The sequence below is a fragment of the Aquila chrysaetos genome, chromosome 2, assembly GCF_900496995.4.
Source record: "Aquila chrysaetos chrysaetos chromosome 2, bAquChr1.4, whole genome shotgun sequence".
NCBI classification, from domain to species: domain Eukaryota; kingdom Metazoa; phylum Chordata; class Aves; order Accipitriformes; family Accipitridae; genus Aquila; species Aquila chrysaetos.
The window spans coordinates 3,844,805-3,858,283 of NC_044005.1; the positions used below are offsets into that span (position 1 = coordinate 3,844,805).

General features: G+C 60.8%; 1 protein-coding gene across 1 annotated transcript; it reads left to right on the forward strand.

Moving 5' to 3' along the window:
• Positions 1 to 5,205: 5,205 nt before the first annotated feature.
• On the forward strand, positions 5,206 to 8,971 carry PTGDR (prostaglandin D2 receptor). The gene is given in 3 exon segments (XM_030007318.2): positions 5,206 to 6,167; positions 6,169 to 6,283; positions 8,322 to 8,971. Coding segments are annotated over 3 exon segments (1,149 nt in total). The 5' UTR covers positions 5,206 to 5,400; the 3' UTR covers positions 8,589 to 8,971.
• The last annotated feature ends 4,508 nt before the right edge of the window (positions 8,972 to 13,479 follow it).

Sequence of the window (13,479 nt, forward strand, 5' to 3'; positions counted from 1 at the left end):
TCCTCCCATTTTCCTCCCTCCCTTCCTTCCTTCCACTTTCCTTCCTTCCATTGTCCTCCTTCCTTCCTTCCACTTTCCTTCCTTCCATTTTCCTCCCTTCCTTCCATTTTCCCTCCTTCCTTCCTTCCTTCCACTTTCCTTCCTTCCATTGTCCTCCGTCCTTCCTTCCTTCCACTTTCCTTCCTTCCATTTTCCTTCCTTCCTTCATTCCATTTTCCCTCCTTCCTTCCTTCCACTTTCCTCCTCCCTTCCTTCCATTTTCACACCCACCCTCCCTGCCTTCCTTCCTTCCACTTTCCTCCCTTCCTTCCTTCCATTTTCCTTCCTTCCTCCCTTCCTTCCATTTTCACCAGCCCACCGTCCCTCCCTTCCTTCCTTCCATCCCTCCCTCCCTTCCTCCCTTCCACTTTCCTTCCTTCCTTCCTCCCTCCCTCCCGTCCCTGCCTCCCCCCCCCCCAGCCCCCAGCCCCTCTCCCCGCACTCCGCCCATCCTTCCCCCCCCGGCCAGTTCCCCCCGCTCTCACTCCCAGGCCCCATCTCCCCCCCCCCAAGCCCCAGGACCCCCCCCCCCCCCCCCCCCAGCCCTTTCCCCAGGGAACGGCCGCGGGGAAGCGTGCGGGACACACGCCCCGTGACTCGCCCCCGGTCGCGCCGGGAACGCCACGGAGCTCGACCAAACCGCTTTCCTCCCTCGTTCCGCTCATCCCACGCCCGGGCCCAACCCTGCCCCGGGTTTTCGGGGCTTGTGCAATCGAGGCGGCGTTGCTCCACCGTCCCCCTCCTCGCCCCGCGCCTGCTCGCTTTCTCCTTTTCCTCCCTTTAGGCAAACCGGGCGGGATCCGATCCGACGCGATGCCGGCAGCTCCCCGAAACGCTGGGGTGGGACGAGGCGGCCGCGGCACCTCGACCCGTTGCCCCCCGTGGCCCGAGCCGGCTGCCGCCCGCGGCAGATTTTTCCACCCGGCCGAGGCTATTTCCTCCTCGAGGGGAGCGGCGCTGCGATAACGCAGCTGGAAACAATCCCGGGGGTTTCTCCCGCCTGGGTCGCCCGATGACTCGGAGCGGGGCTGTTCTTCCCAGCTCGGAGGGACCGTGCATCCCAGTAGCCCCCCCAAACCCCTCCTCTCCCCGGGGACGCTGTCACGGTCAGGACGAGGGGACACGGGGACTTGCGCCAGCTGCTGCTTCTGCCTCTATCCGCCAATTTAAAGCGGGGTGTTTGGGCGTGTTTAAGATGCTAGGGGCATCTTCCCGACAAGGAAAACCCATCATCCTAGGAGGAAAAGCACCGGGATATCACCAACCTGGGTGCTCCCCGTCCCCGTGCCCCGACTCCCCGGGGTGCAGCACCCTGGGTGCCTCCCCAACCTGTCATCGCATCGCTTGGGCCACGGGGGCACCCACGTGCCCACGTCGGGGAGCTGTGAATCCCCAAATCCCGCCGCTTGGAAAGAGTGAAAGGCGGAAAGCCCGGCGGGTGTTTAGTCTGGGGAAATCGGAGCTGGGGAAAATGTGGGAACAGTCGGGAAAGGACACCAGGGAGGGGAAGGCGATGCTCTGCCCCCGTTCCCTGCAGAACCGGGGTTCCCGGGAAGGGGAGCGGGGTTGGGATGGGTGAGGAAGCACCAGCCAGCGGTGATGGAGCGTTCCCAGGCAGGGAGAAGGTTTGGCTTTTCCTCGCAGGACCCTCCCGGCCTTATTTGTTCGACACGCGAATATCCAGCGAGAGCTGCCAAAACCACCGTTCCCCAACCAGCCGCATCCCTCCGTCCGGCTCTCCGGCACGGCGCTGCCTGCCAAAACCCTCCCCATCTAACGGGCTCTAAATTAGGTTATTCAGACGCTGCTACAAACAGTTCCAAAGTGAGTGCTGAGCTGGAGAAAGGCGAGAAAATCACAGTATGGTCGCCTCGAGCCGTGTCGCTGATGAAGAACAGACGGACACAGCTTCTCCGGGCACGGCTCTTTGGGGAAAGCCGGGCTTGGCAATAACACGGCACGGTGGTGGAGCAGGCATCCGCTCGCCGCCCCTCGCCACCACTCAGCTGGCGAGGAGAAGCCGTATGGAGTCAGGAAGAGTTTTGGAAAAAAAAAAAAAAACAAACCCAAAACCCAACCCTGAAATTCCTTGCGGATGCTTCAATTTTTTCCAGCTCCTCATTTGTCTTCTGGGTTTTGTGGCGTGCTGCTTTTTCTTCCGCTTTGGGTTGTTTTTATACTAGGGGTTTTTTTCCCCCTCTCCGCCAGGAATGTGACCGGCAAGAAGAGGGTCACATCGGAAGCGTGACGAACAGGAGAGATTCGTCATATGCGGTGACGAGACTTTCTCAAAATCGTTTTTCCCCCCCAAATAGCTGCAATTTATGCAAATGAACAAAAAGAAGAGCTAAACAGGGACTCGGTGCATCTGGCTGCCCACACTGGTTTCTCTCCCAGGGGAGATGAAGGAGGGAGATGAGTCTGCGGTTACGCTCCCGGCTGCACACCTACCCCGGCCCTGAGCCCGGCTCGATGGTGCCGGGGGCTGGATCCCCCTCCGCAGAGAAGGACGGTCCCCGTGGCCGGTCGTGCTCAGTGTCAGACCTTCCAGCAGTGGGAAAAGGAGCTGGGACCGGGTGGAAAGCATCCCCCCTCCACCCGGGCTGCCTCATGCACCTCGGAGGCATGGCCGGACCAGGAGATAGTCCCAAAAAGCCTTCTCCATCCCATGTTTTTCCCCATTGCGCCAGTACTGAGCAGCCCGAGGACAGGAACAGCAGCGTCCCCTGGTCCTTTGGGGTTTCCAGTGTATCTGGGGGCAGCACCCACCCCCAATAAGGGCTGGATTTTGTCATGGTTCCTCCTCCTCCTCCTCCTCCTCTCTCCAAGCAACCCGTTTCTGTTGAATTTGGCCTTCTGGCTTTGTCCGGCAGGCTGGCGTCTGTCGAGGCGCTTCGCAGCGGCGGTGGGGAAGCCACCAGAAGACTTCGGTCTCTTCTCCATCGGAGCAGACCGGCGGTGATGTGCCCTTCGTGGGAGCGCGCGGTGTCGTTGCTCAGCCGGCAGCCCGTGCCCGGGTGATGGGGAGCAGCATCCCCTAACGCCCGCGGTGCAGGGAGGAAAGCAAAGCCCAGGGGCTTTTACTTGAAGAGGCGACTCCTGCGGACGGAGGCAGCTTGCCTGGGGTGGGTTTTTGGTTCAAGATGGCAAGTTTCTGCTCTGAGCAAGAAGTGGAGATGCTCTGCCCACGTGCAAGCCCCAGCCTGCGGCGAGGACCGTTCCTCCCTGGCGTTTGCAGCATCGCAGCAGGGCTGGCACCGATCGCTCCGGGGCCCAGGACAGATACCGTCCTCCCAGCCCTTGGGAGTTGGTAAATCAGCTCTAGGGGGGTGCTGGGCTCCCCTTCCAAATCTTCATCCTGGGGAAAACCTGACGGATTTGAGCCCGTCTTCCCCCGGCTCCACGCTGCCGGTATCACCCCAAAAAGAGGATCCCAGGCCTGGAAAGAGGTGCCGCATGCTCTGCAGAGGACTACGCTCACCGGGGCGCTGGCAAGCCGCCTTCTCGCCCTTCCCGGCGTGTCATCCTCGGGGAGCTGATGACAGCCGGCGTGGCCAGGGCGCTGGGCCTGCTAAAGAAGGCAGCGGGTGTGTTTTCGAGGCTCTGGCTGCGAGGATTATCGCTCAGATTGCTTCTCCAAACAGGCTGAATTTCTTCTTCCCTGGGCCCCAGGCAGGAAGCAGCCGCTGGGTTCGCGTTCAGCCCTAGCGAGGGCAGCACTTCAACACCGCATGTGTGCAAGCGCCGAGCCGCAACGAGTTTTATCTCGATTTTTTTCCAGAACTGGGGCTTTCACCGGCACAGAGCACCAGCCACAAACGGTCCCTGCCCTCTCTGCCGGAGAAGTCACCAGCTCCCTTCGTGCAGTATGAGAAATACAGTCCATCGCTAAAACATGCCAGGGCTGATGTCTGGCCCCTTAGACCTCCTTTCCCACCCCTCCTGTCATCTTGATACCTTCCTGCGCTTCGCGTACACTCATCCAGAGTAGCAAAAAGGGGTCTGAAAGCAGACAACTGTGGTTTCAAGCTTATTCATCATCACATGTATCCTGCAAGCTGCGGTACACAGTATGCAGTGGCATTTCTGTGGCCACTTCTTTTCCTGGAAGAAGCTCCGGGGGCTTCTCCTGAGGTTTGCTTCTGGGATAGCGGAGCGCTGACACGAGCACGGAGGGGCTGGGACCCCCGTAACGGGGGGCTCGGCAGCGGTACCACCGCACGGCAGGCGTGCCGGGTGGGGTGCAGGTAGAAGCGATGCCTGGCCAGGTTGAAGGCTCAAGTGCAGCACGTCTCCAAAAGATGTACAGAAGCACGGGCACCCCGAGGAGCGAGGGCACATGGCACGCTGCTCCCTGAGACAGCACGGGGTGCTGAGCAGCAGATGGGGCCCAGCAGCGAAATGCCCCTGGGGTAACTCTGCCCAGTCCCTGCCTTACCTACGCCAGTGCAGCCAGCTTGGCCCCAGCCCTCTCCCCCATAACAGCCCCAGGAGCTCAGCCCCAGCCTCTACGCCGTAACCCCGCTAAGGGCTCAGACCTGACCCCCTTACCCGTAACCCCCCCGGCCCACGGGCTTGGCCCCAATTCCCTTACTTGTAACTATCCCTGGGGCTCAGCCCTGACCCCTTATCTTCAACCCCCCCAAGGGGCTCCGCTCCAGCTCCCTCCCCTATAACCCCCCCTCCAGGGACTCCACCGTGCCCCCCTTACCCATACTCTGTCCTCTACCCCATAACCCACCCCCTGAGGAACTCAGCCGTGCCCCCCTTACCCGTAAGCCCCGCAGGGACTCAGCCCCCATCCTCTACCCTGTACCCCCCCTCCTCCAAGACCCTCAGCCCCGACCCCTTACCTTCAACCCCCCCGGGGGGCTCCGCTCCAGCTCCCTCCCCTATAACCCCCCCCTGCTCCCAGGGTCTCAGCCCTGAGCCCCTTCCCTCCAAACCCCCAGGGTCTCAGCCGTGTCCCCCCCTTACCCCCCCCCCCCCCGCCCAGGGACCCTGCACCCTATTCACCACCCCATAACCCCCCCTGCCCAGGGACCCAGCTTACCCGTAACCCCCCCCCCCCATCCCGCGGACTCAGCCCCGGCCCCTTTCCCATCCCTCCTCCCGGGACTCCCCCCCCCCCCCAGCCCCGTCCCGGTCTCCCGGGGGACCGGCGCGTCCCTCCGCCCCGCAGGCTCCTTCCGACGGCCCGGGGCGGGGGGGGGGGGGGGGGGGCCGGCCGGCGGGCAGGGGCCGCCCCGGAGGCCGTACCCGATCGTTCACGTCCCGCCTCTCCCCTCCGTCCCTCCTTCCCTCCGCCGGCGGGGGCCGCTCGCCCCGCCGGGCCAGTCGCCGCCGGCAGCCGCGGGGTTCATGCCGGTGTTTGGCCCGGGTTATCCCATCCCCGCTACGGTCCGTCCCCGTTTTTGGGATAGCCCGATGGAGACGGAGGGTTACCGGTGCCGTAGCAGCCGGTACATCGAAAGCGGACAGTCGGCGGTGCCCGGTTCGGTGCTATTCGCCGCCGGGCTCTTGGGGAACGTGCTGGCGTTACTGCTGCTGGGTCAGCACCGACGGCGTTCCCGCTCTCCCGGTGGTCGCCCACCGAGGGTCTCCGCTTTCTACGTGCTGGTGAGCGGGCTGGCCGTCACCGACCTGCTGGGCAAGTGTTTGCTCAGCCCCATCGTGCTGGCCGCCTACGCCTACAACCGCAGCCTCAGCGAACTGGGACCCGGCGGGCGCAGCGAGGGCGAGCCGGGCGTCCTCTGCCAGCTCTTCGCCTTCCTCATGGCCTTCTTTGGGCTGGCCCCCACCCTGCTGCTGCTGGCCATGGCGTTGGAGTGTTGGCTCTCTCTGGGGCATCCCTACTTCTACCGACGGCATCTCACCCGGCGGCTGGGTGCCGCCTCCGTGCCGGCGGCGGCCGGGCTCTGCGCCCTTTTCTGCGCCCTGCCGCTGCTGGGTTTCGGGGTGCCCATGCAGTACTGCCCGGGGACGTGGTGCTTCATCCGCATGGCCGGCGGTGGGCCGCGGCAGCTCGCCTTCCCCGTCCTCTACGCCAGCCTGATGGGCCTCTTGGTCTTGGCCATCGGCGCCTGCAACGTGAGCAGCATGCGGCACCTCTACGGCATGGCCCGGCGGCAGCCCCGCCGTGGACCCCCCCCCCGCCGCCGCCCCGCGCATGGAGGAGCTCGACCACCTCATCCTGCTGGGGCTCATGACCGTCCTCTTCACCATCTGCTCTCTGCCGCTCATCGTGAGTAACCCAGCTGACCCCCTCCCCCGGAACAGCCCCCCCCGCCCCCGGGGGCTCGGGTTGTTGCTTTGACCCCCCCCCGAATAGCCACCACCCCATCCCCGGGGGTCAGTCATTGCATTAACTCCCTGGAAAATAAAATCCCCCCTCCCCGCCACCTCCTGCCAAGGAGGCTGGATTGTTGCTTTGGCCCCCTCGGAGCAGTCCCTCACCCCGTCCATGGGGGTCGGGTCATCGCCTAAAGCCCCTTGGAATAACCCCCCCATCGGCACCACTCAGTCCTTGGGGGGTGGCAGGTCGTTGCTTTGGCCCCTTGGAATAAACCCTGGCACTACCACCTGCTCCTGGGGGCTCAGGGAATTACTTTCCCCCCCTCTGAATACTCCCCCAGCCTGTCCGCAGGGGTCAGGTCATTGCCTAAACCCCTTTGGCATAACCCCCCCGTCACCACCGCTCCGTCCTGGGGGGGGGTGGCAGGTCATTGCTTTGGCCCCTTGGAATAAACCCTGGCACCCCCACCCACTCCCAGAGGTGTTGGGAGGGGGGCTTCATTGCTTTAGTCCCCTCTAAATAACCACGCCGACCACCCTGTCCCCAAGGGTCACGTTATTGCTTTAAGCCCCTTAGAATAAACCTCCCCCCCCCGTTCCAGGGGGCTGCCCCCCTCTGAATACCCACCGTCTGCAGAGCTTAATTTATTGCTCTAACCCCTATGGAATAACCCGTCATCACCACCATTCTGTGCCAGAGAAGGCGGGGGGGGGGTGTCAGATAACTATTTTCACCCCCTCTGAGTGTCCCCCACCCTGTCCCAGGGGTCTGGCTGTTGCTTTAACCCCCACGGAATAACCCCCAGCACCACCACCCTGTCCCAGGAGGAGGGGGGGTTATTTCATTGCTTTAATCCCACTGGAATAACCACACCACCACCACCCCCCTGTCCCGGTTCATTGCTTAAACCTCCTTCGAATAACCCCCCCACACACCCATCACCACCAGCCTGTCCCGGGGAGGGTCGGGTCATTGCGTTGCCCCCCCCCCCCAAATAACCACCACCAGCACCACGTCCCCAGGGGTTAGTTCATTGCTTTAACCCCCATGGAATAACCCCCCTCATCACCACCACTCTGTCCCAGAGGTGTCCGGGGGGTTGGTAATTACTTTGCCCCCCTCTGAGTGTCCCCCACCCCTTCCCAGGGGTCTGGTAGTTGCTTTAACCCCACTGGAATACCCCCCCCAATGTCACCCCCCCCCCCCCCCCCCCCGTGTCTCTGGGGTTGCCCCAGAGGTGTTGGAGGTGTTGGGGGGGAGTCAGTTCATGGCTTTAGCCCCTTGAAATAACTCCCCCCCCCCCAGCACCTCTTCCTAGGGAGGTTGGGTCACTGCGTTAGACCTTTCAATAACGCCCCGCTTCGTTCCCCCCCGCCTCCCAGAGGTGCCGAGTAGATCCAGCTCCCTTTGAACTGCACTGGATTTCCCGACTTGGGGGAAATCCTTCCCTTTTTTCCCCAGGGTTGGGGGTCCCGCTGGTGGGGTGGGGGTGGGAGACCCGTAGCGTGACAGAGCCCTTGTTGCCCCCCCACTCCCAGTGCTCCATGTCCCGGGACTGGATCCTACAGCACCGGGCTGCGGTCCAGCCGAGTTATCCGACGGATGCCTGGTCCGATACCCATCGCAGCGGGGTGGGGGGGGCAACACGAGTGGGGTGCCCCGGCCCCGGGGGCACAGCAGCACCCACTGGTGCAACCTGCGGAGGTTGGATGCTCCTTTTACTCCACGACACAACCCCGGTCCCTGGGATCGTATCTCCAGCTCTAACCTCCTGGCCCTGATGGGGACATGGTCCCCCCGTGCCAGGATCCAGCCCCAAGTCCCAGTTTCGGGGTCTGCAACCCACAACACGTGCTGATTCGATGCATAAGGATATCGAGGGGTTAAAACCTCTTTTGCTTCCCCCCGGGATTCTTTTTGCTCTCAGCTTTACCCCTGTGGGGACATCTTCCTTCATTTTTCCCTATTTCTTCATTTTTTTTGACAGATCCGGGCGTACACGGGGGCCTTTGCCGCCGATTTCGACGAGGACGCCGACCTCAGCGCCCTGCGGTTTCTCTCCGTGAACTCCATCGTGGACCCCTGGGTCTTCATCATCTTCCGCACCTCCGTCTTCCGCACCTTCGTCCGCAGGCTTTGCCGGAGGCTGAATTCCCGGAAAGCCACCCTGAAAGGACCGGACCCGGGGGGGGATAACCAGTTCTGTCCCCTGGGCTGGCGCAGGACAGACACCCCGCAGCTCGGCTTCCCCTGAGCGCGCGGGTCTTGCAGAAGCTGGCGGCTGCTGGTGAGGATGAGGAACGAGCCTTCGGCCCCGCGCCCCCCGCTCCGGAGCATCCCGGGGCAGCACGGGGCTGTCGCAGGTGGGGACGGCGTCCGACTCGCAGCGAGGGGTGGGCGTGAAGCGTTTCTGCCCCCTCCCCGGGCTGCGTTTTTGCCCCGGAGAGGAACCGGAGGGGGGGGACTCCCGGGTACCTGTGAATATTTCCAAGCAGCGGCACTTTGCGGAGGGTTTGGGGAGCCTTTGGCTCCAGAAAAGCAGGAGGGTTTTGGCGTGTGGCTTCAGGGCAGCGGGGACGCGCAGAGGAGGAGAGGTGTGTGTGTCTCCCCGACAAATAAAAGTGGTTCAGAGCCCTGCTCCATTGCCTTGTCCTGTGCGTGAGCCCCTTCCACGCCGAGGGGGGGGTTACCCGGAGCTGGTTTGGGGTGTCCCCGGCTTGGCCGAGGGGGTGGTGAAGGAGCCTTTGGGGATGTGGAGACTCAGGAACTTGAGCAGCAGCTCAGGGCCGTGCCGAAGAGCCGGAGGGCAGGGGGGGGTCCCTCCCCGGGATGCCCATCATCCCCCCGTGGGACGCCTGTCATCACTTCCCTAACCCCGTATCCCCCCAGCGGGGCTGTGGTTTCTCTGCCGCGGCTTGCTCTTCTCTTGAAAATTGCTTCCTCCAGGCGCTGATGTTGCATTTGTGTTACTCAGATGGCTACCTGTCCTGCTGTAATTATTTTAATTCGGTATTTACGATGATGCTGAGGCCTAATAAGAGCAGTAATTGAGAGACAGCAGAGCTCAGGATGTATAACCTCGCGGTGCAAGCATGCAAGCGAATGATCATTTTAATGAAAGATCCATTTTCCCTCAACCACACTTATTAACTGGATTTAATATCTGCCTTAAGTGACCATTTAGGCCAAAAAAATTATGATGACCAAAGTTCCTATCTGCTTAGTGTCCTCGGAGGAGACAGGGCAAATATTTCTCTCCCTCTATTTAGCTAAGCCTTGCAAGGTGTAGTCGTGTTCCTGCGAGTTCTCATGTGATATTTATTCTTGGTGTCAAATGGATTCTGCTTTTGAAGGAAGAAACTCAGGCAAATTTGTCTTGGGGCTTTTGGGAGGTGACCTGGTTGGGTTGGCTCTGGCTGTTTGACCTGCCAGGCTCTCCTGGCTGGAGAAAAGGGTAGAGCTGTATTTGGGGGGACCTGCAAGCTCCCTGCTCAGCACCTCTCGTCGGGGTTTTCTAAGGAGAAGGAAATGAAATGAAGGTTGGTTGGCGTATCGGTTTCACGTTACTGGCGTGTTATTGACTTGGAGATGGCTCACGTGGGACCGCGGAGTCAACAGCCCGGAGCCTGCGCTGTGGCTTTCGCCGGACCTGTTTCGCCGCAGCAGGATGAAGGCCAGGTGAGATAACGGCTCTGCAAAACCTTGCCGTTGTCCTCCCCGGGCTGGGATCTCCTCCACCGTATGGATCCACGCACCGCTCAGGACAGACGGACCAGGCACGGCCAGGCCAGGAGGGTGCAGCGATGTGAGCCGTGGGTGCTCCGTGGGTGCCCAGGCTGGGACAGGCCATCATCTGCCCATCACCCCAATGAGGAATCACTCCTAGAGAGCCTCCCAGGAGAGGTCCCTGCCCCACGATATGTGCATTTAGAGCCCAGGGCAACCACGCTCCGTGGAAAGCAGCAATTAAATTAAAAATCCCCAAACAGGTCCTTTATTAAGGTGCATGAATACAGACTCCATCCGAGCCCTGAGACGATGCGCACACCGCAGTGTCTGACCCATCCGTGACTTTATCATCAGAGAAAAGAAATCATGGAGCCACCCAGCTCGGCCGGGGCTTGCAGGCTGCCGGGGTGACCCCCCCGTCCCTTGCACTGTCCCCGTTCCCCGGCTGACCTTGACATGTTCATCTGACTTCGGTAGAGCTGATTTTAATCAGCGTTCTGCCCTTACTGGTGACCTACCTGCTCTGGGAGCGGACTCGGAGTCTCCAGCCGGTCACCGCTGCCTCCGGGCGAGCCGAACTCCGGCTGCAGCCAACAAGGTTTGCGCCGGCAGCTGAACGCCAGGCCGCCTTCCGAGCAGATAAATCACTCCTCGGCACGTTCGTGGGGCCTGGGACTGCCATATCTTGGTCCTCTCCAGAGATGGCAGCACGTCCCCAGCCAGGGCTGGGCTCCGAGCCGGCCCGAGCACGTTGGGCACAGCCGCTGCAAGGAGGGGGCTGCCGCTCTCCACCCCAAGATTCTCCCTTGGGCAACCCACTTTTTAATGCCCGAACGCATATGGTTTGGAGCTTCAGGGGTTACATCAGAGCTCAGAGCCCCTTCCTATTACTGAGCTTGGAAAAAATGAAAATAAAATTAAAATTAAAAAAAAACTATCCGCGCAACACGCGATTTAGTTGTAAGTGTTGCTAAACAGGAACCAAAAAAGCCCAGAGGCTCAGGGCTCTCCAGCCAAACGCTGAGGAGGTGAGAGCTGCTGTGCGAGCCCTCCCCGATCGCATCCTCCTCCTCCTCCTCCTCCCGGGCTCCTCGCACTGCTCAGTCATTCCCCATGGGCCCCCTCCGTGCCAGATTCCTCCTGTGCCAGCGATCCTCAAAGGGACGGACGTAATGCTTAATGGAGGCAATAAAGAGATGCTGCTCGGTGCAAGGCTGTGGCTCACGCCAACGATGTTCTTTTCGGAGCTCTTGTGCCGTGCCCGCTGCCCTCCGGCACCGCCGGCTGCCCTGTCCCACGCTCGCAGTGTCACCGGTGGCACCGGCATCACCTAACCCTGCCTCCCGCTCCTTTCCTGGACATAAATCGAGCATGGTTAATTGGTTTGGGTTTTTTGTTTTTTTTTTTTCAGCTCGTGAAATCCAGACACAACTTTGCACAAGCTCATTTCCCGGCAAATTGTTTAGCTCTTGCAAAGAGCCCTCTTTTTTTATTGTCTGCCTGCATTTTTCAGCCTTTCTGGAAGCAGGAAGGCGCGTGCCTGGGCAGGCAGCAGCGCCGGGGCTGCCAGGCACCCGAGCCAGGGTGCTCAGCCTGCGGGGCTGTAAGACACAACCAGCCGGTGAACGGGTTGATTTTTTTTTTTAACCCAGCAAGCCAAGGCACCGAAACCTGGACCTGCCGCGCCGGTGCTCAGCCCTGCTTTTCCAGGGTGGTGAGTGAGGCTGCTGGCAGCACCGGTGTACGAGATAAGGGATGAGGCTGGGAAGGCTTTGGAAGAAAAATGATGTCTGGCTTTGCTAAACACAAGTCAGATGGGGTTTTGGTTTAAGAGGGTTGAAATCCACCCGTGCAGTCCATCCCTCCACGCACAGGAGGGCTGGGCTTCTCCCTGCCTGCGGTGCCGAAGCTGTCCTTGAAAACCCACCAGGGATGGAGCAGGATCCCCAACCGTAGGCAGTAAACTCCAGGGATTGAGTCCTCTTGGCTGCAGGATTTGTATGAAATTCACGGAGCTTTCCTACAAGCCCAGAGTTTTTTCTCCAACTGGACCAGCCCTGGAAAGCTTCTTTTAGGGAAAACAATGCCAACGACCCTTGGGAGGACATATGGTCCTTGTTAGAGGCAAGACACCTGAGATAAACATGGAAGCAAAAGGAAGAAAACAAACACATCCCAAGAAACGGACAGATTGTACCAAGTGGCATGTTCCCGGTTTTGAGCTCAGAAGGGGGAGAAAAAAAAAAAAAGCCCAGCAATTTTCCTATTATTGCAAAAATATCCCATCAGAGGCGACTGTCGGTTGAGAAGTCTGAAGCCCCAAAAGGGTATTTAAGGCTCCATTAGCTGCCAGGAAAATGAGCTCCAGAAGATGCCAAAACCCCTTCCTGAGCTGTGACACACAAGACCAGAAAGGAGTGGGAGGCTGGGAAAAGCCTTGGAGCAACCACCCTACGGGGTGCCTGCTGCTTGGAAAAGGTCTCCAGATGAGCGGACCGCAGTCTCCGTGAGCTGCTCAGATGGACCAGGCCAGGATTGGGCCTCAGCTCCATTTTTTTTAACCTGATTTTTGTGGATACCACGGCGGGCTGGACGTGCCAGGGTCCCATCCAGCCCTCGGGAAGCCAACGGCATCGCTCCCACCATCGGCTGCGTCCACGTGCTTCGGTGCTCTGCTGCGTCGGGTCTGCGGGGCTGGGAGGGGAGTTAAAAGGGGTCCTGGGACGTGCGTTTTTCTGGCCCGCCTGCACGGAGGGTTAGTCTGGGAGTCGGCTAAAACACCTTCCCCCTCCATCACACCCATTGCTTTGGCCATGGGAAGGGGAAGGGCTGGGGCTGCGGGTGCCCTGCCACCGGCCGGGTGACCGCGCGTCCTCCCCGCCGCGCTGAAGAAGCCTTCGAGCTGCGTTACGTGGGAAACCAAAGCGAGGAATAGGAGCAGCCCGTCGGAAATGAAGGTGCTGTCACAAACCGCAGCTCACCCAGCCCTGGAGTTTGCCGTATACCGTATTTCCTTTACGAAGTTCCTGTTACAAAAAGCAAGGTTTTAAAAATAACAGCCAAAACGTGCTCGTGGCAGCAACCTGCCGCGACCACGCTGGAGCTGATCGACGCCGCGTTGTTTCACCGGGGTTTGGGGGGACCGCTTTTGCGTTACGTCGTGGATGAAGGGGTGCACCTGAGCCCTGCCTGGCGTCCAGCTGAGCCGGATCCCGGCTCGGAGGCCGAGGGCAAAGGTTTTGCTCTCAGCAAGGTGGGGAGAGGAGCGGGGTCATGACTCGGGAAATACTACGCAACAGCGAGAGCTTCCTGTGCCATTTGCCGAGCCCGAAGCCCCAGCAGAAGGAACTTTCCTGGAGCTGGTATTTGGGGCAGATGAGCCGCGCTCAGCCAGGCTTGCAGTGGGAAGAGCGGTT